General features: G+C 40.2%; 1 protein-coding gene across 12 annotated transcripts in view; it reads left to right on the top strand.

Annotated features, from left to right (window-relative positions):
• The window catches only part of PRDM1 (PR/SET domain 1), a 126,431-nt gene that overhangs the window by 83,049 nt on the left and 17,488 nt on the right, over nucleotides 1–25,894 (top strand). For 6 of the 12 annotated variants that reach the window (XM_061623473.1, XM_061623480.1, XM_061623476.1 and 3 more), the window contains one exon: nucleotides 17,669–17,918. The exons of 1 other annotated variant lie outside the window; for it this stretch is intronic. In XM_061623473.1, the coding sequence (XP_061479457.1) occupies nucleotides 17,736–17,918 (183 nt within the window). In that variant the 5' untranslated portion in view covers nucleotides 17,669–17,735. Of the gene's footprint in view, nucleotides 1–9,347; nucleotides 9,440–14,710; nucleotides 14,765–15,921; nucleotides 16,144–17,668; nucleotides 17,919–25,894 lie in introns of those variants that run through there. 5 more of the 12 variants (XM_061623483.1, XM_061623482.1, XM_061623478.1 and 2 more) reach the window with 5 other exon arrangements.

Raw genomic sequence — 25,894 nt, forward strand, 5'->3', positions numbered from 1 at the left:
AGTGATGTGATCTCGCCAGCGGCTGTCTTTAATCAGGTGCGCCGCTGCATTCTGTACCAGTTGCAGTTTCCGGACCGTTTTCAAGGGTAGCCCCACGTAGAGCACATTACAGTAGTCTAGGCGAGAGGAGACGAGGGCATGTACCACCGATGGGAGCAGATGATTGGGAAGGTAGGGGCGCAGCCTCTGTATCAGATGGAGTTGATACAGCGCTGCCCGGCTTACAGCCGAGACCTGAGCCTCCATGGACAGCTGGGAGTCAAGAATGACCCCCAGGCTGCGGACCTGGTCTCTCAGTGGCAATTGTACCCCATTGAGCACCAGGTCCAAATACCCTAACCTTCTCTTGTCTCCCACAAACAGTACCTCGGTTTTGTCAGGGTTCAGCTTCAGCTTATTCCTTCCCATCCAGCCACTCACTGATTCCAGGCACTTGGATAGGGTTTCTACAGCCAACCTCGGTGAAGATTTAAATGAGAGATAGAGCTGCGTGTCATCTGCATATTGGTGACACTGCAGCCCAAATCTCCTGATGATAGTCCCCAGTGGCTTTATATAGATGTTAAATAGCATCAGGAAAGGATGGAACCCTGTGGCACCCCACAAGTGGTACTCTTTGGTGCCTATCAGAGAGGAAGGAATGGAACCACTGCAATACAGTGCCCCCTATGCCTAACCCCTCCAGGCGATCCAGAAGGATACCGCGGTCAACGGTATCAAAAGCCGCTGAGAGGTCCAGGAGGACGAGGAAGGTGCATTCACTCCTATCCAACGCTCTCCTCATATCATCCACCAAGGCGACAAAAGCTGTTTCAGTCCCATGTCCAGGCCTGAAACCCGACTGAAATGGATCCAGATAATCTGCTTCCTCCAATTGCGCTTGTAACTGCTTTGCCACCACCCACTCAACCGCCTTGCCCAAGAATGGTAAGTTTGAGATTGGGTGAAAGTTGTTCAAATCTTGGGGATCCAAGGAGGGCTTCTTTAAAATTGGTTTTATTATTGCCTCCTTGAGGGCTGATGGCATTATGCCCTCTTCCAAGGACGCATTTACCACCGCCTTGATCCCCTCGCCCAGTCTGTCCTTGCAGTTCATAATGAGCCATGATGGGCAGGTGGTTGGCCTTAAGGTTGAAAGCACCTTGTCCACTTCATCAGAAGGAAGAAGCTGAAACCGATCCCACACCAGAGAACCACTGGCCGACTGGCTCGCTCACTGTAACCATAGTGTGCAGAATCGCACTCTTTAGACAAACGATTTTATCCGCAAAGTGCTTTGCAAACTCACCACAGGAGGTCTTAGAATGTTCCATAGGTTCCGAAGCAACTGGACCGACCAGGCTTCGGACCACTTGGAACAGCCTCCTGGGACAGCACTCTGCGGACACAATAGAGGCAGCATAAAAATCCTTTTTTGCTGCCCTTATTGCCACATGGTAGGCTGCCGCAGCCGCTCTAGCCCATATCCAATCGTCATCAGAGCGAGATTTCTGCCACGGGCACTCTAGCCATCTCACCTCCCACCTCAGAGTTCGCAACCGTGGAGTATACCACAATGCTGTCTGAGCTGTATTCAAGGGGAGAGGGCGTTTCGGAGCCACCCGGTCTAATGCCCCGGTGATCGCCTTATTCCACTCCTCCACCAGGGTCTCGACCGGCCAGGGAGTCCATCGTGCAGCGGGGTGGGTGGTACAGGAGAATCCCTAAGCTGCCCTTTGGGCCCAACCTCCAGTACATGCAATCAACAAACTTCCAACCCTCAGTTGCTGCGCATATAGGAACCCAGCTGGACACATAGCCTCAAGGATGGGAGCTGCGGCCTCATCCAACCAGGTTTCCGTAATGCATGCCAGGTCCACGCCCTCATCCAATATCATGTTATGGATGAGAGATGTTTTTTGGAAAACAGACCTGGCATTGCACAGCAGCAACTGAAGGTTATGCCATTATCATAATCAGTGATAATCAGTGATATTTAAGGCAGTGATGGGAAACTGCAGATGTTGCTAGACTACAACTCTCATCATCCCTAACCATTGAATGTGCTCACTGGGGCTGATTGAAGTTGAAGTCCAACAACATGACAGAGGAAAATTTAGTCTTGTACTTGCTCAATTCCCTTTCCCCAACAAGTGATCAGCATGGACAGAAAATAGTGCAAATGGTCTGTATATAAGCAAACTATATTATTTATTTCTACTAATATAAATGCCATCTGACATGAAGAGGAGACCATTTCAAGGTTACAGACTGTAGATATTGAAAAATAGCACAATGTCACACTAGACCTGGAACTTCTTAGGAGAAATGTACTTGCTGTGATCAGATTCATGATATCTGTGTGTGAGTATGGCAGTGTGCACACAGCTTTCTGCTGTTCTCTTGACTGGGAACTTTATGTTTTAGGTGAAATGCATTACACAGAAGTAGAATTCTGCCATACACGGGATGCTTTACAAACATTTATGTCAGTAAGCTAATCCAACAATGTTTATAAGAATGGAAAGCTGTGGATATTGGGTTTTTGTTTTTTTAAACAACTCCTATTAGGCTTAAAGAGAGCCAGTGTGGTGTAGTGGTAAGAGTGTTGGACTACGACCTGGGTGACCAGGGTTTGAATCCCCACACAGCCATGAAGCTGACTGGGTGAGCTTGGGCCAGTCACTGCCTCTCAGCCTCAGAGGAAGGCAATGGTAAACCACCTCTGAATACCGCTTACCATGAAAACCCTATTCATAGGGTCGCCGTAAGTCGGGATCAACTTGAAGGCAGTCCAATGAAAGTATGATTAGGCTTAAATCCAACAGTCAGGTAAAAACAAAGCCCAAATTTTATTCCATCAATATACATTTCAGGTAATTCAAAACAGTCTTTATTAAGTAGGAAAGGCACCAAGCCTATTTAAGAATATCGTATTTTTATAAAGGACACTGCTATGATTTTTGTGCTTGAATGTACTTTTGCATTAATAAATAAGCAAAAGCAAGGAAATTGTATGTTAATAATCCTATTTGTTATCCAGTAAAGATTTAAAAATCACTCAAGCCTGTGTTTTAACATAATATTGTTATATAATGGAAGATTAAATCAGACAGAAAGTTTGTGCTAGGTAATGTTTTAACCTTAAGGTATTTATCAAAGGCATATGATGCCTTTCAAAAATTATAATTCTACCCAAAGTTGTTTACAGTCTATATCAAAATGCAAACAATAAAATACAATAGATACCACTTAAAACATTTTGAACATCTCAACACATTATTTATCCAACATTATTAAAACTAGCAAAAGCAGCAATAGAAATAAAATAAAATATAACATAGTACAACATAATACATCCACCACAATGAGACCATACTATCAAATCTTCAACCAAATTACAATTAATTCCTATAAGCCATGGTAAAAAGGTGGATTTTTAAAGCCTCTTTGAAAGTTTCCAGATTAAATATTTCTGGTTATTTTTCAAACATTTTGGCAATCAAAATTATCAGCCTAAATAGAGTTTATTTTGTTGATTGTTGCTGTTAAACCTAATTGGTGAATGGAGTGGAGTGAAAGGGGTGGGGAAAAATCTTCTCAGAGGAGGAAATTCTAAAATCCAAGGCTCAGTTCAAGGCAGGGTTAGATGAGCGTCTCAGAGTGAGAGGTAGAGAGTATGTGTGCTGTATGTTCATGGGTGCATTGGGGAGTAGTGTGCGCATGGGGTTTGGTGTGAATTAGTGAGTGAGTGACAGAAGGCAGATATACGGACTAAAACCCTGGGATGCATGAATGAAGACTGGAAATCTGTCTTATATGGCTAATCAAAGGTACTGCTTAAGAATATACTACATTAGATTTATATTTATGCATTAACTAATTGTGGTTTTTCATGTGTATTACCTTTTGTTGCAAGGATTTTTTTTAAAAAAAGCTCTTGTGTATACATGTCAGTCCTTCACATCCTGTATTTGTCTATTTCCCCCTATAGCATTGTTTTATACAGACATTACAATAAACTATTCAAACTGAGCCAGCATTTAACAAACCCAATCTTTTATTTGGGTACACTGTATTTCTAGCATTGCGTTGCATTGGCCATATTTGCAATCATCCTATAATATCACTTTTCTTCTGATATAACTATCAGAAAATGGAAGTGCAAAACATAGATGGAGTTTTAGTAGGTGTTACCTTGTGTGTTTACGACCTGAAGTTTTATTGCTTGGAGAATAAAATGGTAGGATCTTGCATCTTGTTTTGTTTAATCACACTTTCTGGTTCGTGTTACTAAAACCTTACAGTACTATGCATTAAACAACACTCCTGTTGTACACAACAGGAAGATGCTACTGTTATGTGACAAATTAGTGTTTGTGTGGCATGGGCGAATGGGTGATTTCCCCCCCCAAGCTGGAGATACTGAGTAAATGTGTTTACTTTCTCCCCCCCTCCCATGGTATTTATACTAGTTAATGTGTTGCACTAGATAAATCTGTTTCCTGAGTCCATCTTTCAGCTTGCGCCTTTCCTTCCCAGTTGACAAATGGTTTGAGTTTGACACAGTTTTATCAGCTGGGCCCCTGCTGGGTGCTGCTTGCTTTTGCTTTTATCATGGAAAGTAAATTATTTGCAATATTCTAACCAGCAGTTGGCAGGTCCAATTTAGTTTGAACTGTCCGTTGTCTTTTCTTTGCAAAGCCCAGTTGTTATCCTAAATGGAAACAAAATATCCAGGGTGTTCTCTTTTACAAGCTGTTCCCACCCCCTTTTTTATTGTAAAGTATTTTTTCATTTTAGTTGCACGTGTTGAAATATCAGCTGAGTTGTCATTTCTCGTAACCTGATCCATAGTTTCCACAATGTCTTTGTTATGAAGTAATGTTGCGTGGGTTGTTACGAGTTGCAGGGGTGTAGTGGTGAGGAGTTAGAAATTGCAAATAAAATGGTAAGCATAATTAAGAATTTATTTTATTTTATTTTTTAGTAATAAGCTCCTGATAGGAGAGAGAGAAAGACTACTGAATTATTTTTAAAACATTATTTAAACCAAATGGAGATTTGTAAAACCATTAGCAGAGGAGCGATGCTTTCCTGCCAGACTGAATTGGGACTACTGAAAGAAACTAGCAAAAGTCACTACTGGGAGTTTGACTAGGAGTAGCATAGTAGAACCGTTCAGTCCTTGCACATGGAAGAATTTGTGGTAAAACTGTAAGTGAAGTTGAGAAGTCTGTGACAATTAGGGCTCCTGATAAAAGTTTCAACAATAAGCTGTTATAAAATATTTAATATACTATATTGAAAACAACGGGCTATGGTGCTTGTTCTGGCATAAGAAGAGTAAGGGGCATATTGTGATCTTTAAAACAATAGGATAGAAAAACTGCTAGCTGATAAATATGCAGTAGTAACAAGTTTATTGTCAAAAATTTGTTCAGAAGTAAATAATGTGATAGAATTTAACGCCAGATATCTTTGTTATGATCATCTTTTCTGATCTCCTGTTCTGCCAACCCAAGCATCCTGAAATTATTAATTGAGCTCTACAAGAGGATTAAATACTGTTTTGAATCTAGTAAACCTAGATATACAAAGTTTTCTCTGCTATTACAATACATTAACTAATATAAACGATTACCTGTTTTGTGAAAGCTATATGAAAGGCCCAGGATTTAATTTACTGTCTGAGGCTGCAATCCAATACATTTCTACTCAGAAGTAAGCTCCATTGGGTTCAGTGGAACTAACTCCCAGGTAAGTGTGTATTGGATTGCAGCCTTAGGCTACAATCCTATTTCCATTTAGTGGGAATAAGCCCCACTGAATTCAGTAGAACTTACTTCTGAGTAAACATGGCTAGGATTGCACTGTTCACATTTTTTAAGTAACATTCCCAAGTATATAGCTTATTCAAGAAAAAGAATGTAGTCTAGTTAAAAATTCACACACCATTGAATGAATAGTAGCAAAACCTGAAAAAGTGTGTGTAGTGTGAGCACGTACACACAGGAGTGTAACATGCCAGTTTGGCTGCCAGTATTGATACAGCAATTTGACTTGTCATTGTGCCTCTGCTCCACTTATTGAATGTTCAATGATCAAAAGTGCAATTAGGTGTTCACAAATTAAAATATTGTTTGGAGTTAAAGAAATATTGATCAGGGCACTATGCTCTGTTTCTCTTTCCCTCTGCGCTAACTCTCCTCAATGCTTTTGGAGAAAAGGAGGTTGGGGAAGGTCCAGATGGGAAGAAAGCAGGTCCTGAAAAGACCACATAGGAACTAGGTCAGGTACTCTGGAGATTAAAGAAGCATACTCCATCTCTGTGTGCAGGAGGCAGGGACAAGCAGCACACAATTACAAGGAATTAGAACAGCAACAAGTAGTTCAGATTTATCAGCTTTTAATTGTCTATTGTCAGGGCAGAGTTGCTCTTATAGATCAGGCTGCTGCCAGTGCCTTAATACCTCTAATGGACTCTCCATTGTGGTATTATCTCTTCTAGGGGACAGTGCCTTTCTTTAAAAGTTGTTGTTTTGGGAGATGCAAAAGAAGCAAACATAAAAATGGGTTCACACAAACACACACACAAACACCCCACTTCTTTGACATGTTGTCTTCCTAAGGAAGTAAATGAAGATGCCTTTCTGTCAGCAAGCTGTATTCTTTTAGTAGGACCGAGAAACACCTATTTGAACATTAACTTTAGTTTGGTCAACCTTGCTCAGTGAGCCCCAGTAAGAAAACAATAGCCTGTTGATAATAGAGTAGATAAGCAAAGATGCACAGTTATAAAGGAGGAGGGTAGGAAGAGAGCTCTCAGCTCTCTTTGTTTTAAAAGCTTTCCTGGATTTTGTAGAGTAAACATTTACAACATTTGGAAAGAAGCATAAAGTGTCAGCTATTTAATGAGAACAGATGATTTTTTTTGTCTTTATACATACCAGTTTGACTGGATGGAAAGGGTGCAACCATCATTGTCACATAGGTAAGAAGAGACAACCACCTCTCCAGAGAACGAGGAAGGGGGACAGCGTTCTTACAATAAGAACACATGATCAAGAGAAACAGAGTGTATTTAGGAATTAAGGCAAACATTTTCTAAGAGTTTGTTATGTTTCATTTTGCTTAAAGTCAAGTATCAGATTTTTTAAAGGGTAAATAATATTTATAAGTACATTTCAGCTTGGAGATTGTAGAATGTTATTTCAAGAGCCACTAAGGCCTGCACTTACTTAAAAACAAACAGCAATTGCAAAACCCTTCTTCTCAAGGTCACCAGTTATTACTCACCTCTAAATGTATTGCAACCACACCTATTCAGCCATCAATCACACTTTTAGTTCTAAGTAGTCTCTGTGTCTGTTTCTCTCCCTTTGTTGCAAATCTTATTTTAAAACAAAATGTAGGGTATAAATCATGATAGCATCATCAATGAATGAAGTCAATCCAACAAATACAAACATGTCAAATTACAGCTAATGCATGTACTTCGCAGGTGGCTTTGATTCTCTGTCTGTAAAATGGGAAGAATTATTTGTTAGGACGAACATTTTTTTAAAAAAAATCTAGAGAAGTATATGTTAATTGGTATTATTAATGACTGATTATGTAGTGATGGCATTTGGATCCCTAATACCACATTACCTGCTTGTTCATCCAGTCAGCAAGGTTGATCAAGGAGATGCGAAAATTTGCTGTTTATTAATACAGAGCTAACTGGTCAACCTAAGCTTTTTCTATAAGAGATTTCTAGTCTCCCATGCATTATTCCCTGGGAAAGGGAATTAATGTTAAACTAGTTTTAAGCCTTCATTCCCTTAGGTGGAACTTAGATAGCACTAGTTCTTCCAAAACACGTTATAATACTTTGAGCATTCATTTAGACATACAACCTGGGCAGGAGAAGAATCGGTTCCAAACCATAGTACTGTATCCAAACGAGACTATAAGTTCTGTGGAACTGTGTGTTTATCTGATTCTATTGGGTAATCGTGTGTTATAATGAAGAGAGAGGTGTGTGTATTTCAGCAACTTTAATATAAAAATAAATGTTACTTGGAATTATGAAAGAAAGATAATAAATGGCATGTATGTATGATAAAGCTAGCTCTCACTCTGGGTTGTTACTCCTGGGGCATTTAGTAACATAGGCTTCTTTCTGTGGGTGGAAAGAGAATGGATACTAACATTGCTCCACAAAAACTTGTACACTGCATGCAACATTAAACATTGTGTGAACTGACTTCCCCTTCTTCTCTGCCTCCCTCACACACTCCCCAAATCTGCTCCAGAGCACCCTCTCAACCCTCTGGAGCAGATTTGGGGGGTGGGCAGGAAGGAACAGAGGAAGGGGAATTTCCATTACAGCAGTGGAAATCCATTCTGCCGGTGAACAGCCACCATTGGATGTTGCCCTGCATGATTTTTTGTACTTTTTCTCATACAACGCTCTAGCACAAGGTATAAAAAAGTAATTCAGTGAATGGAAAACAACTTCCATATACAGAGGGCAGCCTCTGGTTTCAACACATGGCAAGGTGTGAGGTGAATAATGTAGTACTTTGCACATTTTTTAAAAAAAATTGCGGTGGGCATTAGAACAGTGTTTGAAAATATTAAATCTCAAGGAAGTTTTGAATGCACCCATATTTTCCTTCTAAAAAGTATCTGTCAGAAGAAAGCATGTTGGAGTACCAACGTGCTCGATTTGATACTTGAAGTATGTGGTTTGTTCTTGCAAGATAGTATGGGGCCTGCAGTGACCAGATTAATCTTCCTTAGCAATGTAGTTCTTATTGCATGGTGTTCGTTGTTATCCCTTTCCCTGGATCAGCCTTCTGTCAAGATTTGCAATCAAGGAGATGAAACATTTTGAATAGAGCAGACTTCTTTCATTAGGATTTGTTTCTTAAGCATATCACATTGTAAAAGACATCCATAGTTGCTTGTATCCACATTTTTGAGAAAATAATGAGGGTTGTTTTCAAAATGTTTGCAACCATAAAGATGCCTATATAGAGGAAGTGGAAGATGAAGGAATTTGTTGCTGCTGTTGATGTGGTCAGTCTGTCCCTGACCTTGTTTGTGTAAGGAGGGGGAGGATGTGAAAATGGCTGTGCTTTAATCTTCTGTGCTCTTTAACACCCCTACAGCAGAAAGTTTCTCAAGCCAGCTTCTCAGATTCATTGCTCTCTTTCCACCGGTCCCCCTCCCCTTTAAATGCTGTGCATGTATTAGGCATAAAGAAAATGACGAAGGAGCAGCAGCTGCTGAAGGTTGAGTAGCATCAGTTTGCTGTTGAGCTCAAGTGGCGATAGTATCAAAGGAAGTGGGGTGGGGGTGGAGAGTGAGTTTCTGACATCAGCGCCTGTTGAAGCCATTCATGAAGCTGGACTGGGAGCTTTTGCAGAGAGACCTGTCTCAGAAATGCTGTGAAATGCTGACTAATAAGGTAGTTGAGGTTTTCTGTGAGCAAAGAGGGGAAAATGAAAATGATTAAAAAGTCCTTTTTCTGAAATGAACAACACTGAGACTGCAAATTCTAGATGACAGTACATACTGTTATGAGAGAATCCTATGCAAAAACAATAAACTGCCAGTCATGTAACACATTTCTGGATAAATTTAGGTACAAGCGCACGCACACACACACACACACACACACACATACATATACACATGCATATATAAAGGACAATATTTATGTCATATTTGCCATAATCCAATGTATTTCCTATGATATGTGTTCATCTTTGCTTTGCCAGAGATCTTATATTCTGATCCAAAACTAATACTGAGAAAGCCTTAAAGACAATAGTGTAGTAGCAGATTCAGAAGTGCAGGGTCCCTTCGTTATAGTCACAACCACACACCCCTCTCCCCTTTTTGTTGTTTATGTGTTGAGAATGGCATCCTTGTTCAGGGCGAGCACCAGACTGCAGTGGGGTCTCAGTGGTGGCAGTGACACCGTGGTAGTACCATCACTGCTGCCGCCAGGGGCTTAAATAGGTCTGGCCGTGTCAGTGGGTTAGTGCAGTGTGCGCACATGCCCTCCGTCACCCAAAATGGTGGTGGCAGTGTGTTGATGCCCACACTGCCATCTTGGATGATGGCAAGCATGTGTGCGCTGATGCGGGAAGTGGTGATGTGGTGATATGGAAAGTGGTGTGGCTAGCCTGCGAGGGGGGTTGCCTGGGAGACTCCACAATCCGCATCAGCATGGATTGTGGTGCGCACACTCTGCAACCTGATGCTAGAATAGATTGCCAGGTGGGAGCTACACCTGCCCAACCCCAGCAGCAGGGGCCTTTCTTGCCTGCAGGGGCCTTCGGCCAGTGTCCAACCTCGCCACCTGCTAGCACCGGGCCTGTTCTTGTTAATGCCTTTTCCCACAACAACGGATGTCCCTAGGAACCAATAAGCATGAAAGGGAAGAGTCTTAGCTACTGAGAGTGTCTTCTTAGTGGCTGACTCATCTCCTTTCACTCTGATTGGCTCCCATCAGCAGGAAAGGACAAGGAAGCATGTTAGAAGATTCTTCTTAGTGGCAAACACATTCCCATTTCGTGCTTATTGGGTCATAGTATGCTGGAGATTGTGACCCTGATTCGAAAAATGTAAGTAGTCTAAGGGCCCCCCGGGACCCGGAACAATTACACCGCTGCTTACAGAGTAACGATCATGTCTTAGAAAAATGTCACTAGAAGACTTCATTACCTTCTGAACAGCCATAGGTGTGTCATGCAGTTCTTGCAACTCTTATGACACACTGATACAATCACTATTGTCCAGAATAAGCATGATTGGGGGGGAGGGGAGAGAAAGAGACAGTTGCATGTCTCATTCCTGTTTTCCTTGCAGCATCACACATAAGTCCCACCTTCTTGTTTGTTTTTTAACAGCAACCACAACCTTTGTATAATATTTCTTTCAAAAAGCTTAGTTACCATACAAGATCTTCTATCCTCATTTTAACTTTTGAGGTAGATTAGTCTGACGTATATTACATGGATAAGCAGGGATTTGAATCCCAATGTTTTGTTGTTGTTACTCAAATTTATCACTTGCCCTTTACCCAAAGGTCCCAGGGCGGGTTACAACAGGTTTAAAATGCATCATTAAAAGCAATTAAAAGAACCTAAAATGACCACATTATAAAAAACAAATAGGGTGGGTCCTAAAAATATATCTCTCAGGTGTCAAACGTCAGAGTAAAAAAGTGCACCTTCAGCATTCACTGAAAACTGTATAGTGAAGCTGCCAGATGCACCTCTTTGGGGAGGGAGTTCCACAACTCCGCCACTCCCTGAGTTTCTGAGGGTGGTGGAACTACCAAAAGGGCCCCTAGTTCTAGGCAAACCAGGTATATGTATATGAATAATAACTGCAACTGTGCTAAGCAATGGTAATTAACACTATGATGCCAGCTTTCTGATGTACTTGGCTGAATATCATCAGTGTCCATACTATCAATGGTGAGCAAACAGAGGGGATGGATCAACTCCCTTATGAGGAAAAGTGGTTGTTGTTATTAATTAAATGTATATCCTGCCCTTCCTCCCTGTCAGCATTGGGGGAACATGTTTAGTTTAGGGAAAAGGCAAGTAAGAGGTGACAAGATGAAGGTGTATAAAATTATGCATGGCATGGAGAAAGTAGATAGAGAAAGGTTTTTCTTCCTTGTGGACATCCAGTGAATCTCAATGTTGGAGGATTTAGGACAGACAAAAGAAAGTACTTCTTCATGCAGTGTAAAGACAAACTATGGAATTTCCTCCCACAGAAGGTGGTGATGGCCATCAACTTGCTTCTAAATAACAGTTACTAAAAACCACAGGAGAGTGCTCTTGGCCTCAAGTGTTACTTATGGGCTTCCCATGGGCAACTGGTTGGTCACTGTGATAACAGGATGCTGGACTAGATGGGCCATTGGCTTAATCCAGCCGGTTGTTATGTTCTTATGCTTGCAACTCCCACAACCATTCTATCAGATAGAAATATAATAGCTATTTAATGATAGTCAAGAGAAATCATCATGCATGTTTCTGGTCTTTGGTTGTATATACAATTAATTTCTACACTGAAACATTGTTTGGTCATCATATTTTGACTTTTCCCCTACTTGTTTTATATTTTTAAAATTACCATGGACCTAGAAAGCTATGCAACATACTCATGTCAAAGTGAGACTTATATCTTGGTGTATGTGGGGTAGGGAGATAGAGCTTCGGTATTACATTGTTTTTCCACCCCATGTGAGCTGCCTTAGGCCAGTTCATGTTATGTGAGTAGCATGTTCACTGCTTCTGTAGGGCAAGTTTCTGTGCCTATCATATGCAGGAAGCTGTCGTGTCAGTTACCATGGATATCCAGTGCTGTCAAGGTTGTCCCACCATTGGAGGACAGTGACATGGGAAGAAACCATGTCAGCCACATGATTTACATGATTTGTTCCTACAGATGTTACTGGCGCAATGTACAGAAACAGGACCCTGGCCACCCTGATTCTTCAGAATGAAATCAGACAACCGCTAGCCCCATGATGGCCATTCTAGTTTATACTTGTGAATTGAAAAGGAAGACAGCTGTAGCTTCCAGCCATGTGATAAAGCAGAGTTATAAAAATGCCTCACATCAACATATTTCTTAGTAGTTGTAGGAATATGTTAATGAGTGGGTTACCACATATCACCAGTGACGTATTTCAATGCAGAGTATGTTTTTAAGCAGCCACTGTGTTAATAGTCTTCTGATTCTACCTCGGCATCAGTTAATTACCCAAGTCAAGGTGGGCAGATTTCTTTGCTTTAAATGAAGTTTCTTCCTACTGCATATCTAATTACCTTTATACCCATCAGTGTAATGACCTTATGGAATTACATACCAGTAACAGTTAAGCCAGGACACTTGTTTGGCGCTGTTGTCCCTACTTATGTCCAACAGTATGAGTGCTTCTTTATTAGAAGATGTCAAAGGCCTTACACAGATATGTACTATTCTCAGTACTGTGTTGCCTAGAATGAATTTATTTATTTATTTATTTATTTTATTAAGCTTATATACCGCCCGACTAGCAACAGCTCTCTGGGCGGTGAACATTAAAAATACAATAAAAATAACACAATACAGTATATCACAATACAAAACTGTACAAAAAACTGTACAGTCTAAAATCAAAATATAATAATTTAGAATTAACAGGAATTAAAATGCCTCAGAGAAGAGAAAGGTTTTAACCTGGCGCCAAAAAGATGATAGTGTCGGCGCCAGGCGCACCTCCTCGGGGAGACCATTCCATAGTTCGGGGGCCACCACTGAGAAGGCCCTAGATCTTGTCACCACTCTCCGGGCTTCCCTATGAGTCGGAACCCGGAGGAGGGCCTTCGTAGTAGACCGTAGTGTACGGGCCGGTTCATATCGGGAGAGGCGTTCCGACAGATATCGTGGTCCCGTGCCGTATAAGGCTTTATAGGTAAGTACCAACACTTTGAATCTGGCCCGGAAGCATATTGGAAGCCAGTGTGTCAGGCCCAGGATGTGACTCAGGAACCAGACCAACGGCTGTAGTTAATTCGTGTTTTATTAGGGTAATGTCCAAACAAAGACTGCGTTTTCTCATGAAGCAATACAGGGATACAAGTCCTGCGGCATTGGGAGAAAGTTGACAGAGCAAGGGACTTCTTCCCGCCTGTTCTTTAAGAAGGGGCCAAACGGGCACGCAATCTTTCACTCCTCCTTAACTGCCCCTCAGGTACTGCCCGCCTTCCCCCCTTCTCTCCTGTCTTTTCAGCTGTCTGCGTGTACGCGGTGAGGGGGGAAGCATCACCCCCTCCTCTTCTGAAGTTTCCGATTCCAGGATGGGGGATAGGGGAGGGGCTGATGGTAAACTGCCTCCCCGCTTTTCGGCTGTGAGCAGCCCTCCCTCTTTCCCCTCTTGCTCTGAGCCTGAAAGAGAGGGAGGCGTGAGAATGTCCAGGGAGGGCTCAGGCTCCCCGTTGCTAAGTGACCTTATCACTGGCAGTTCCTCTGTTTCGTCTTCGCTCCAAAGGGGGGAAGTTCCTCCCCCTTCCCTCTGCCATCCCTCCGAATACTCTTCTCCCAACTCTCTGGGATCCAGCTCCCCGGGATTGGGACCCCAGCTCTGCCTTCCGACACAGTGCAAACGGGCTAGCACAGGTGTTATATGCTCAGACCGCTTAGTTCTTGTTAGCAGTCTGGCCGCCGCATTTTGCACTAGCTGTAGCTTCCGAATCGTCTTCAAAGGTAGCCCTACGTAAAGCGCATTGCAGTAGTCCAGACGCGACGTTACCATAGCATGTACCACTGATGTGAGGTCCTCCTTACTCAGATAGGGACGTAGCTGGGCTACCAACCAAAGTTGGTAGAACGCATTCCAGGCCACCGAGGCTACATGAGCCTCAAGTGTGAGGGAAGAGTCTAAGATGACTCCCAGACTACGCACCTGTTCCTTTAGGGGGAGTGTAACCCCATCCAGGACAGGGTATATATCCACCATCCGATCAGAGAAACCATCCACCAACAGCATCTCAGTCTTGTCAGGATTGAGTCTCAGTTTGTTAGTTCTCATCCAGTCCATTGTCGCAGCCAGGCAACGGTTCAGCACGTCGACTGCCTCACCTGAAGAAGATGTAAAGGAGAAGTAGAGCTTCTGAATGAAATATAAACCCTTTTACCTTCTCCTGTAAGAACTTCAGAAGGGTGATGGTGTGGCATGTGTGTCAGACAGAATGGTCTTTAACTTCATAAAATGGAAAAGGTAATCATTTCTTTGAATAATACAAATTCCCACATAGGCCTGTGTTTTGCATTTTTATAACAAGTCAAAACAAGTTTCTCCCTACGTAAGAGGAAAGGCATGATAAAAACATGTCTGCAGATGTGATGTAAAAAGGAAAAGTAGGAGACTTGTCCTTTGGTGAACTGACTGGATGATATTTGTAATATTGTGAGTGACTATAATTGGAACTATGCATCATCATAACTGTTGCGAGTTGAAGAATTCTTCAACAAAGGGCCAGGACCACTGAAGGAAGTTAGGCATCTGGTTTGTTTGGTAATAAGAAATAGGAATGCAAGGTCTGTGTGCTTAATAATAAACAAACAGGACATCGTATGCCATCATCACAGGATGTCCTTCCTTCAAGGCAGTGCACTAACATGGACAGGAGGGGGGGGAATTGCAAGAGCACATGTTCTTTATTATTTCCCATCAGTTCTTTCATTAGCAATATGCTCTTGAAGTGATCATGTCTAATGAAAGCATTAATGATGGTGCTTTTATTTCTGTGTTAGCATATGACCAGTTTTTTTGTAAAACCATGAGCGGGAATAGTTTGCTTGTTGAAATGATGCACTTTTAAAATAGCACAAATAAGGTTAAGGCTGAAATCCTATACTCACCTGGGACTAAGTCCTGTTGAACTCAGTGGGGCTGACTTTTGAGTATACGTATAAGATTACATTGTAAAATATAAAACTAGGTAAAATTATAAGAAACATACCATCTGGGAAGCAATATTGTAAATTTTTTCATTTAAAAAAATCATAAGCATGTTTGTTCTAAAAATGCCCAATAAAAAAACCCACAGATTTAGGTACTGGGTAATAGCTTTTAGAAGACATAAAGTTATATAGTGTGTTACACCACCAAACGTTTCCCCCTTTCGCATGGAAGTTAAGTTGGATGCCAGCAAAATGTTAGCAGGCAAACATGTTAACAGGAAAATCTGTACTGGTGTGATCTGCTGAAAGGAAAAATTCCTTCTGACTAAGTTACAGGTATTGCCCCACCCCCTGCGCTTGGCAGCTGTGACTGTGAGTAAATCAGATGAGTGGCTAATAGGAAACCTGAACAGGGAGGAGAAAGGAAGAGTCTGTTTGGTTAACACAGACTGAAAGTATTGTAACATTCAGCCCTCCAGTGTTTCAAAGAAGTTAAAGCAGTAAGTGCAGCAGCACCTGTCTGACAGTAAAGAGAGAGGCAGAGACAGAAGCACAAGCAACTCTATAGGTGTGAGTCAGTATTACTTTAACCCGGCAAGTGGAAGGAAGAAGAAATGTTTACTCTGTAGATATGTGTGAGACTTACCTGAAATGCTGCGCTGCCAACTGGAAATATTTGTGGACTATACCTTGGTAAGCAACTTTTCTTCTTCTCCTGAACCCAGGAGACAGATAATTTGAGCACTCTTTTGAATGAATAGGGCACCAAACATGTTGGAAATGGCAAATGTTCTCCATGGAGGCTCTCTCATAAGTTCACAGGACCTTTGTTTTTACAGTGATTAATTCTTTCACTGTTAGTGACAACTGCCAGTTTACTGAGTTTCAATATTAATTCACTCTCCTAGCCTACAAAGTGTTAAAGGTCTTATTCAGATTGTACCAGGGTAAGGAGAATTGATCTCCTCAAGTCCGTAATAAGCACTGTATGAAGTGCTATTAAATCTGCAAAAGTTAAATGCTGTGAGGAAGTGTGGAATTAAGCTGGTAGCTTTGTTCTTCGAAACATTTCTCCTTCTGCAAATTATTTCTTTGAGTTGGAAATATGACCCTGCTTTACTCGAATCCAAATGAAAATCTTTGGTAGGATTAGTAGTACAATGCTAGAGCCTCAAGCCTTTGTTTTGGAAAATGCTGCAGTTTAATCCAGTAACTTTATACCTGGGGAAACAAAATGATAGGTTAACATTGTCTCTTTAATGGGTAAATTAGAATTTGGTAAAACTGAACTCTGTAAGTGTGTTTTTTAGATATGTTCTTTTTTCACATAATGCTATTACTCTGCTCCATTTAAAATGCAATGTTCTTTTCCAAATGGGAGTAGTACACAGTAAGTAATAACATTTGTAACAACCCTGTAATGTAGTTCATTATAATTATTATTATCCTGATACTGTAGATGGGGGACAGTGGCTGAGAGAGAGAAAGAGATAGGTTTGCCTGTGGATTTGGTGACTACATAGCTGAGGTTTGAACTAGGGACTTTGTGAACCACTGGCATACAGCATATCCAAATCACTTCAATTCCAGCACACTGTATTGATGAAATTTCTAGTTATTTCAGACAGGCTGATTCTGGACTGGTGTTGATAGGATATAGTCTGCTTCAGCTGCCCATGCCATAAAAGTCCATAAGATAATGTCAATACAGGGGAGGGGAGATGTTGTTTTCGAAAGTTGTTTGTGTGTTAGAAGCTGGTGGGAAAGTTCAACATTCCCCATTTGGAAAAGGCAAGGCTGTGTTCCGCTCTTCCAACATGCACTTTCCATTTTTAGCCCATTCAGACGCAGACAGCAGTTCCTTCCTTTTCCTTTCCTTGTTTATGATACTTTTCCAAGGCAGCTTTTTCACAGCGTCTCTTGCACACAAAGCCTTGAGCTTGCAAATTCCTCCCCCACTTCCTACTGTTCTGATATTGAGGAAAGTTTATAAAGGCGCAGGTGCTGCTTTCAGGCATGTAAAATTTTATTTTGGTGACTTCATTATTTTTACCAACCTCAGGTTTGGGGAACATTGGGAATCAGCTCAATGTGCAGGGCATAGTGTATATAGTGTCAGTATCTTACTAATGCCCTGAGTGTGCCACTAAAGGCATTTAGGTCACACTGCTAAAGATCCGAGAAGAGAATGAGAAGTAAATGTGATATTCTTTTCCAGGCTGTCACGCTGTGTAGCTCATATATTGTGAATTCCAGAATACTGAAGAAAAGGAACAGAGTTGATAATGAAAATGGACATGAAGGATGCTGACATGACTCTATGGACAGAGGCTGAATTTGAAGACAAGTGTACCTACATTGTAAATGATCACCTCATGGAATCCAGCATAGAAGGCTGCAGTATAACCCAGGCTGAGTCTTCCTTGCCGAGGAACTTAATTTTCAAATATGCAGGAAATTGCAAAGAGGTAAGAATGTGTTTGCCAAGGATGATTACAACCTGGTAGCCAGTTCACATTGTTCTTGGAAGTGGGTTAGTCCTTTTGGTTTCTACTTGTCTATGCTTGGGCACTACCATTTTTAAAGGTTCATTCCTAGAAGTACACTTGGGGAAAATACCTTAATGACTAGTGTTCTGCACAGGAAAGCACAAACATTTCATGACTGGCACCAATCAATTATGTCCATTTTATGTCTGGGTTTTTAAACTAGTGAAAATATTATTTAACTTAATTTAGGATGAGCTCTTTCATAAAGTTCTAAGCATACTCATCTGAAAGACAGGATAATCTTAAATACTTCTGGGTTAGACAGTGAAAGACTATGGTGTTGTATTGAAATGGGTTGCTTTTTCTTGTATTATTAAACTGAGATTCTTTGAAGGCTTCTTGTATCCTTAATTGGACAGTTTGGGGTATTTTTTAGTGTTCCAGGAAGAAAGGATGATGTTAAGGCCAGATCATTGAATAGGTACTCTGTGTTTATGTGACTTGTTTATCCAGTGCAGTATACCTTTATTTGTAGCTGGACATACAGGTATATTTCTGTCCTTGTCTCTGGAGTGGGTACATTCTTTGTTGTTGTTTCAGAAGGGCTGGGGGGAAAATTATCCTAGATGAGCAACTGGTTGCCTGTTTATTCCTTCATATAGAGTAGCTATTATAGCTAGGCGTGAGGTTCAGCTGGCTAATAATGGTAGGGACAGCCTATCATTTTTGTCCCTGACCTGCAACTTGTGGTGGAACAGCTATAACCTGTGCTGCTACTGTGGCTAAACAAACTGACCACAGAGCTAAGGGAGGGTGTAAATTCATTCCTTTCTAGTTATTAAATGTACCCTCCTAAAACAAATAGCATAGAAAGGTTTGCATGTAGAAAGGGCAGCAGAACTTTAACTGATATAAACTGGATGCAGATGTCACTGTTGTTGGGGATGCCCAGGAAAGTTGTAGCAGGCTAGTTATTTCTATTATGTTACTTATATTATTTCACATTCTATATCTCAGTAGGATGATTAACTGTGGAAAATAGAAGCTTTAAAATGTTTCTAGTATATATTGTGTACCAGACTTAGGTGGTGATGCTGTAAAACTGACAAATAACACTTGATTGATTAGCCTGAGCTAAGGCTAAGATGTAGAAAGCTGCTATCAGCAATTTTTTTGTGAGTGCTAGAATAGCCTTACTTGCTTGGTTTAATCTTCACTGCCGCATCACAAGCTGGCTGAAAAACATTTTAACAATCTGATCGCTTTTGTTTACAAATGTAAATACAGTATGTGTAAATAGAGGATTGGATCCAGAGTTAATCACATAGCTAGCAGAAGCTGACTTTCCTTCTTTCTGTGGCAATCCACCCACCCTCCTGCCTCCCCAAAAGCTTCATCAAGAGTTGTGAGCCCCTGCTAAATGGGATGGATATGGAGGAAGGGGGATCCCCCAAAATTGGGCAGAGACACTTTCCATGGTGGGAGCTCCACCCATAGAAAGTGCCATAGCCCACCCATTCAGCAGAGTCCCTGACCCTCAGTGGAACATTTTTTGGTGTCGGGATTGTAGCACAGCTCTGGGAATACTGCTGAGATTGTTTTGAACAATGTTTATGTTCCTGATAGGCTTCTGGTTGTTTCTAGTAAATTGTTACTTATCTGGATTCTTACAAAGAATCTGAAGAAGATGATATCCTTCACTTGCTTTCATTCTAGTCTCCATTGCTAAGTGGAAAGTGAACAGGAGGAAATCTTTATTCCCGGTTCCATATCCCTTGCATCTCCTTTAGAATTAAGATATTCTTAACTTTAAGTGCTGTTTCAGATTTAACTGTGCTTTACAATCTTACACATTTCATTTTCACGTAAGTATAGTGCACAATTAATTGTCATATGATCAGCAGGGGATAAGAGGGCTAAGACGAAGAGATGGTGAGTTGCACAGAGCCAAATGATCCAAGGCCTCTTATGGCTGTTTGGAACCATGTCCCTAGTCAAAATCCAAGTCTGGATTTCAGCTGATTAACACTGGTTCTTCCCACTAATGGGGAAAAATGTTCAGTTATCAAAATCTACCTAAAACTTTAGGTCCATGACAACATAAAATATTCAGTTCTTTACCCACTCCTTTTTTAGGTTGATTTTAAATTATTTTTAATTTTGTATTTTGAAATTGTTGTAACCCACCCTGGTCCCTTTGAAGGGTGGGTAATAAATGATGATAATAATGATAAATGAGAAGTAAGTATTAGCTTTATTGAGTTATATTGGCACAATAAGCTTATCTTATTCTTTGTCCTAATATTTTTTTGGAGATTACTCAAACATCACCACATGTAATTATGCAAGTAATGAACTGTTTTTTATGGAGAAAAACATGATTATGAAATACTAATGCTGTCATAAACAGCTGTGTTTAGAGTAATATTCTGAGATACTCCTGTGTTTTATATGTACACTTGTGTGTCTGGGTTTTATCTTTGTTTATCTCTCATTGCTTTGCTAATCCCAGAACCTCACTTTTCAATGAAGGCATGTCTTATGCTTGGCCTTTGTTGGAGATTATGTAGCAGCAGCATTTTAAAGTGACTGACTTTATTGTTTATTAAGGCTTTATTATCTATATAGAAAAATTCATTATATGGTATATTCAGCTCTTTGATTATTGCTAAATCATTTCTTGGTGAAATTTGATAAAGTATTTGTCATAAATGGACCATTGATCTTTGTTGTAAATACTCCTACATAAAATTTATTTATTTACTTGTTTTGAATATTTCTTTGCCACTTTTTAAGTCAGATGTGGGGAACCTTTGGCCCTCCAGATATTGCTGAACTACAACTCCCATTATACCTGGTCATTGGCCATGCTTGCTAGGACTGATGGGAGCTGTAGTTCAACAACATCTGGAGGACCAAAGATTCCCCACTCTTGTTTTAGGTAAACCTACCAAACTGATTTCTGTTTTTAAAAAAATAAAATAACAGTCAACAGTAAACATATAATTAAATGCTGAAAACAGAAGACTTAAAAGATAAAGTTATCAAAAGTTAATATACACAAAAAGCCTGGGTATATAGAAAGAAAACAGAGTTGGCACTAGGCAAGCCTTCTTTGGGAGAACATTCTAAACATGGGTTTACTACTACAACAGAGAAAGCCCTGTCAAAGGTCACCAAGAAGGACCTGCAGAATGCCTGGTTAATACCTGGACAGAATCATGTGGGAGAAGGTATTCCTTTGAGGTATCCTGGATCCAACTATTTAAGGCTCTAAAGGTCAAAGCCAGCAGCAACTTGAATTGGGTCCAGAAATTAGTGCAGCTATTTTAGGGCTAGTGAGATGTGTTCCATATATGTGGTGCCAGTTTACTACCCTAGTTGCCATATTTTATACTAACTGCAGTTTATGAGCCATCTTAAAAGGCATGCCCACATACAACACATTGTTAGAGCTACACTTGAGAAGGACTAGTATGAGTTTCAATATTTGTTGTTTTTATAATTTATAAACCACCCTTCTAATCAAGGTGGCTCCGCAAAATCAGAATATAAACATTTCAATAAAATAGTATGCTGACCAGTGAGCTAGACATCAATCACTTATGTGCCTTCCCTATGTATAAAAAGATAGTTGTTAATTCTATTGCTCTGTGTATATGTGAAAAAGGAAACAATAAGAAAACATTTCCTCTCACTCAACACCCTTTAACAAAGAATAAATTATAGGATGTAGGCCCTCTTTTCAGCTGCATCATTCTTTCACTCAGTGTAGCTGAAAAACAAAAGAATGAAAGTTTGTATTGTTCAAAACAAAATGCTAAGTGAACAAGTCATCAAGGTAATACAGGGGAAGTGGAAATTAAATTAACAGGGAGCTAAAATTAAATCATTCTTGCTCTGATACCTGGCCATTAATCCAGTCCCTACTTGTATGGCTGTGTTTTGTGTGGAATTATGGTAGTGCCCACTGAAAGAAGTAATACCATGTGTGTTTAACTACATACATACTGTGCCTAATGGATGCTATTTCTACAGCTGTCTTTTTAAGATGGAACCCTTCAGTAGACACATTTTCATTTCTTTTTTAAAAAAATAATGAATAGAGAAAACCATGGAATACCATTTCTTGTCTAGAGGCCCCATCGTGTCAGGATGTGCAGTGTGACACAGCTGAGCGACAGAGACAAATGTGGTGAAATAGCTGAAAGGTCAGGGATGCCCATAAAACATCTAGAGAAGTGGGTTCTGTAAGGGCAGATGAAGTAGGAGAGAACTGAATCTTTTCAACTGCTCACTGAAGTCTTTTCAACTGCTTGCTGAAGGCATACAGTAGCTTTGCTTCAGCAATAATTCATTAGGACCCTGGTCAGTTCCAACAGTTGTTTTCTTCCTGAGTTCAGAAAATGTCATTTTTTGAAAGGGCCTTTTAAACACCACTAGAGTAGAGAAGCAATCCTGTAATGTGTACACCTGAAGCACTAGTTAAAACACTGCAATGGTCTTACGACAAGGATGAACTGGAATATTTGAGATCCTGTTACTTTTGATAGAAAAGAAACAACTGCCTCTCTCTTCATTTTCTGTATGCTAGCAGTTGGCTTTCAGCTGATTGTGATAGGATGAAGTCATTGTCAGATACTGCATGTTGTGTGAAAATGTAACTTGCTAGGCGAAGAACACATTAATATTACCTTTCAGTGCTATGGAACTTTGGTTTTCTATGCTTCACATATGTAACTTCCTAGCACTGAAGGAATAATTTGATAGTATTAAGTGTGGGAATATTTTGTTGGGGGGAAAGATATGAAGGGTGTGTGTGTCAATGTTATGAAATTCTCCATTACTGCATTTTTAGAGAGGGGTAGGGAACCTGTCTAGATGTTGTTGGACGTCAGTTGCCATCAGCCTCAGCCAGCATTGCTTATAATTGGGGATGATGGGAGTTATCATCCATCTGGAGGGCCGCTGGTTTCCACTCCTGTTATACAGGAAAAAAGAAAATATGCTGGTGTGTTATAGATGTAGGTAATCTTATAATGGAACCATGTAGGAACCATCAAAAAATTCTTACAAAGATTTACATGAGACTTTGAAAGAGAATAGGTGCTAAAGGGGGATTTTTAACAGTAATAAGAGCACACCCAATAATTTTTAATAGGTCTGCGGTGTATTAGCAAGATGTTCTAACTTTGTACAGCATCATTACAAAGCAGGTGTGTTTAATGACACCTTGTGGACAAGTTTGAAATGTCAGTGTATGCCTGGAAAAGCCAATAATGTTTAATTAACTTCTATTTCTGCCTTTTGGTTTGTAATAGTAGTATTTTTCTGGTGTTTGTGTACAACCTAAGGCTATTGTGATTACTCAGAACAAACATAGCAATGAAGTGTACCAGTTCACCTGGATAGAAATTTGCAAGTGAATCCCAGCCAAGGCCTCTTCCCCAGTTTAAGCTAAAGTTCGGATGTCTACAGAAGGACTTTAGTGTTCAGAATCTCTGTTTTAGTATTACATGGTTTTTGCCTGTAATTAAATCCCTGGAAGCCACAATTTAAATATAGGCATTCTAAAATGTATTTGTTAAAACATATGTTTAATTACTGGTTAGTGAACTATGATAATATTCCACATATTGTGAAAGAGTTATGTGCTGTTAACAGTATCATTGTCATATTGTATCACAGAAGCTAGTCAAGTAGGCTTTTCGAGGCCAGATGTTTTTCATGCAATAAACGTTACTCATTTGACGCTCATAGTTTAGATATCGATCTAATGCACATTATCCCAGCCCTGGATGCATTTGCATTTTACTCCTGAAATAGTGAGATTCTTCCTCAGAAAGCACCTCTGATGCTATTGTATTGCTTTCTGGAATACTGTGCAACTGTAAGGGCCACCTGTTGGTTACTGTCTGTGAAGTGAATGGTAACAAGTGACAGCTTTCTCTATTTTTTTCTCACACCAGCAATACGCTTGTTCTTTCTCTTCCTCCTCTAGCAATAATCTACTGTTTGTGAGGCTTTTATATGATGGGATTTATTTATTTTTAGGAAAAAAATCTGGGAAGGATGTGCACTTTGTTTCCATTGATAGTGTGCATCCTTCAAGCAGTATGGTTGAAACTGGCAAGAATTCTGAGCAGGATGGCTGAATGTTGTAAATATGCCACTCTGTCCTCGTCCACCACCACCCTGGCCATCTGTAGGATTAACCTATCTATTTGCCACTCATCCCCACCACCACACATACACTTATTCTTCGTGGGGATAGGATATCACACAATCATCTTTCCGGAGGGCATAGTGCAAAGAATAAAGTAATGTTGGGGCATATATGCTTTGAATGATTGTACAAAAATCCCCTAACTGTTTCTATTTGACAAGTTCCAAGTAATACTGATTCCTAGATGTTCTGAAAACCTCAGTATACGTTTGAATTAAACCTAAAATATCTTTGTATGTGTAAACTATATAAGAGCAAACCTTATGGTCAAACTGCAAGTGCACTTTGTATACTGGCTGTGAACTTTTCTTGAAAGTTTAACAGAATGTAAATGAAGATAGATGGGGAAAGCATGAATAACATCTGCCTTTTTCACCTCTCTATGAAAAATGTACAGGAGTGACAAAAATAAACACAGCCATAGGGCATGTTTCTACTTGTTTTTGAAAGTCCCTGCTCATTCTGTCTTCAGCACAGATGTAGGCTGGTTTGATTTATATATATAAAAAAGCTTTAAAAACATGTGTGGAAAAAATGGCTACAAACTTACCAGTCAGACTCGTGGTAGGCAGAATCCTATGTTTCAGTGTAGTTCTTGTTCTGTGACGGTTATTTCCACTCTGCCAGCTTAAACATCTTTATCAGAGAACCCTGGCAGTTGCAGTTTTGCAGGAGGGGCAGGGACTTCTAACAGAGAACTGTCAATACATCATGCAACTACAATTCCCAGAATTCTTTGAGAAGCCATTACAGCTAACAGCCAGTATGTGTTTGTATGAGAGTCAGGGCCTCGGTTTATCTGGTAGGCTGTAAAGTAGGGGTGTGTGTGTTGGCACAAAGGATCATACTGAGGCAAGCAGACTGACTACAGTTTGATCAACTGAATAATGCTAATTGCAGATTAAAGCAGTTAGATGTTACAATGTTAAATATAACCAACACATTTCAATATCTGGAGCTTTGACACATATTCTTTCCTAAAGAAGTTCTTCAAACACCAGATGGAGGATGGTTAAAAGGATGAGAAGGATGCCTACTGTTAAACTTCCCCAATTTCCACCTTTGTTGTCTATGAAGCAATAATCTTTTAAAAATATATATATACGAGAGATTTGCCTCCAGTCTTCCAGTTTAAAAACATTACAGTTGTTACTGTGTTTCAAGAGCTACTGAATTTTGCAAAATATTGAATGTATTACATTTACTAATATTTACACACTGTAATTTAAGTACTTATATTACAGTAGACTTGAGTAAAGGGAGGAGGTACTGTGATGTTATGTTGTAGTTAATATATCTATTTTCACATTAAGTATAGTGGATCCATAATGCAGTTGTGTCCTTTCATTATTTTGGCAGGCATAATGAAACTAGTCAGTGATGTGAGAAGAACATGATTCATTGTCTTAAACATGAATGTTTACTAAGTCTGTGGAACAAAAGTCTTCGGTTTATCCCCAACTTTCCATTTAAGATGCAGACACCAGTCTTTTAAAATCCTTATTCATGTTTCCTAGTTTACTAAGTTACTCTATTGTTTATACATTATGTAGAGCAAATTAAAAATTTGGAGGTGAAAGGAGGGAGAGGAAAACCCCATTATTTAAGCATTGTGTTGTAATGAGATATTGAGTGTAGTTCTTGTTCTATGACGGTTATTTCCACTCTACCAGCTTAAACTTCTTTATCAGAAAACCCCAGTAGTTGCAGTTTTGCAGGAGGGGGAGGG

Source organism: Rhineura floridana, chromosome 4 (genome assembly GCF_030035675.1).
Source record: "Rhineura floridana isolate rRhiFlo1 chromosome 4, rRhiFlo1.hap2, whole genome shotgun sequence".
Classification (NCBI taxonomy): domain Eukaryota; kingdom Metazoa; phylum Chordata; class Lepidosauria; order Squamata; family Rhineuridae; genus Rhineura; species Rhineura floridana.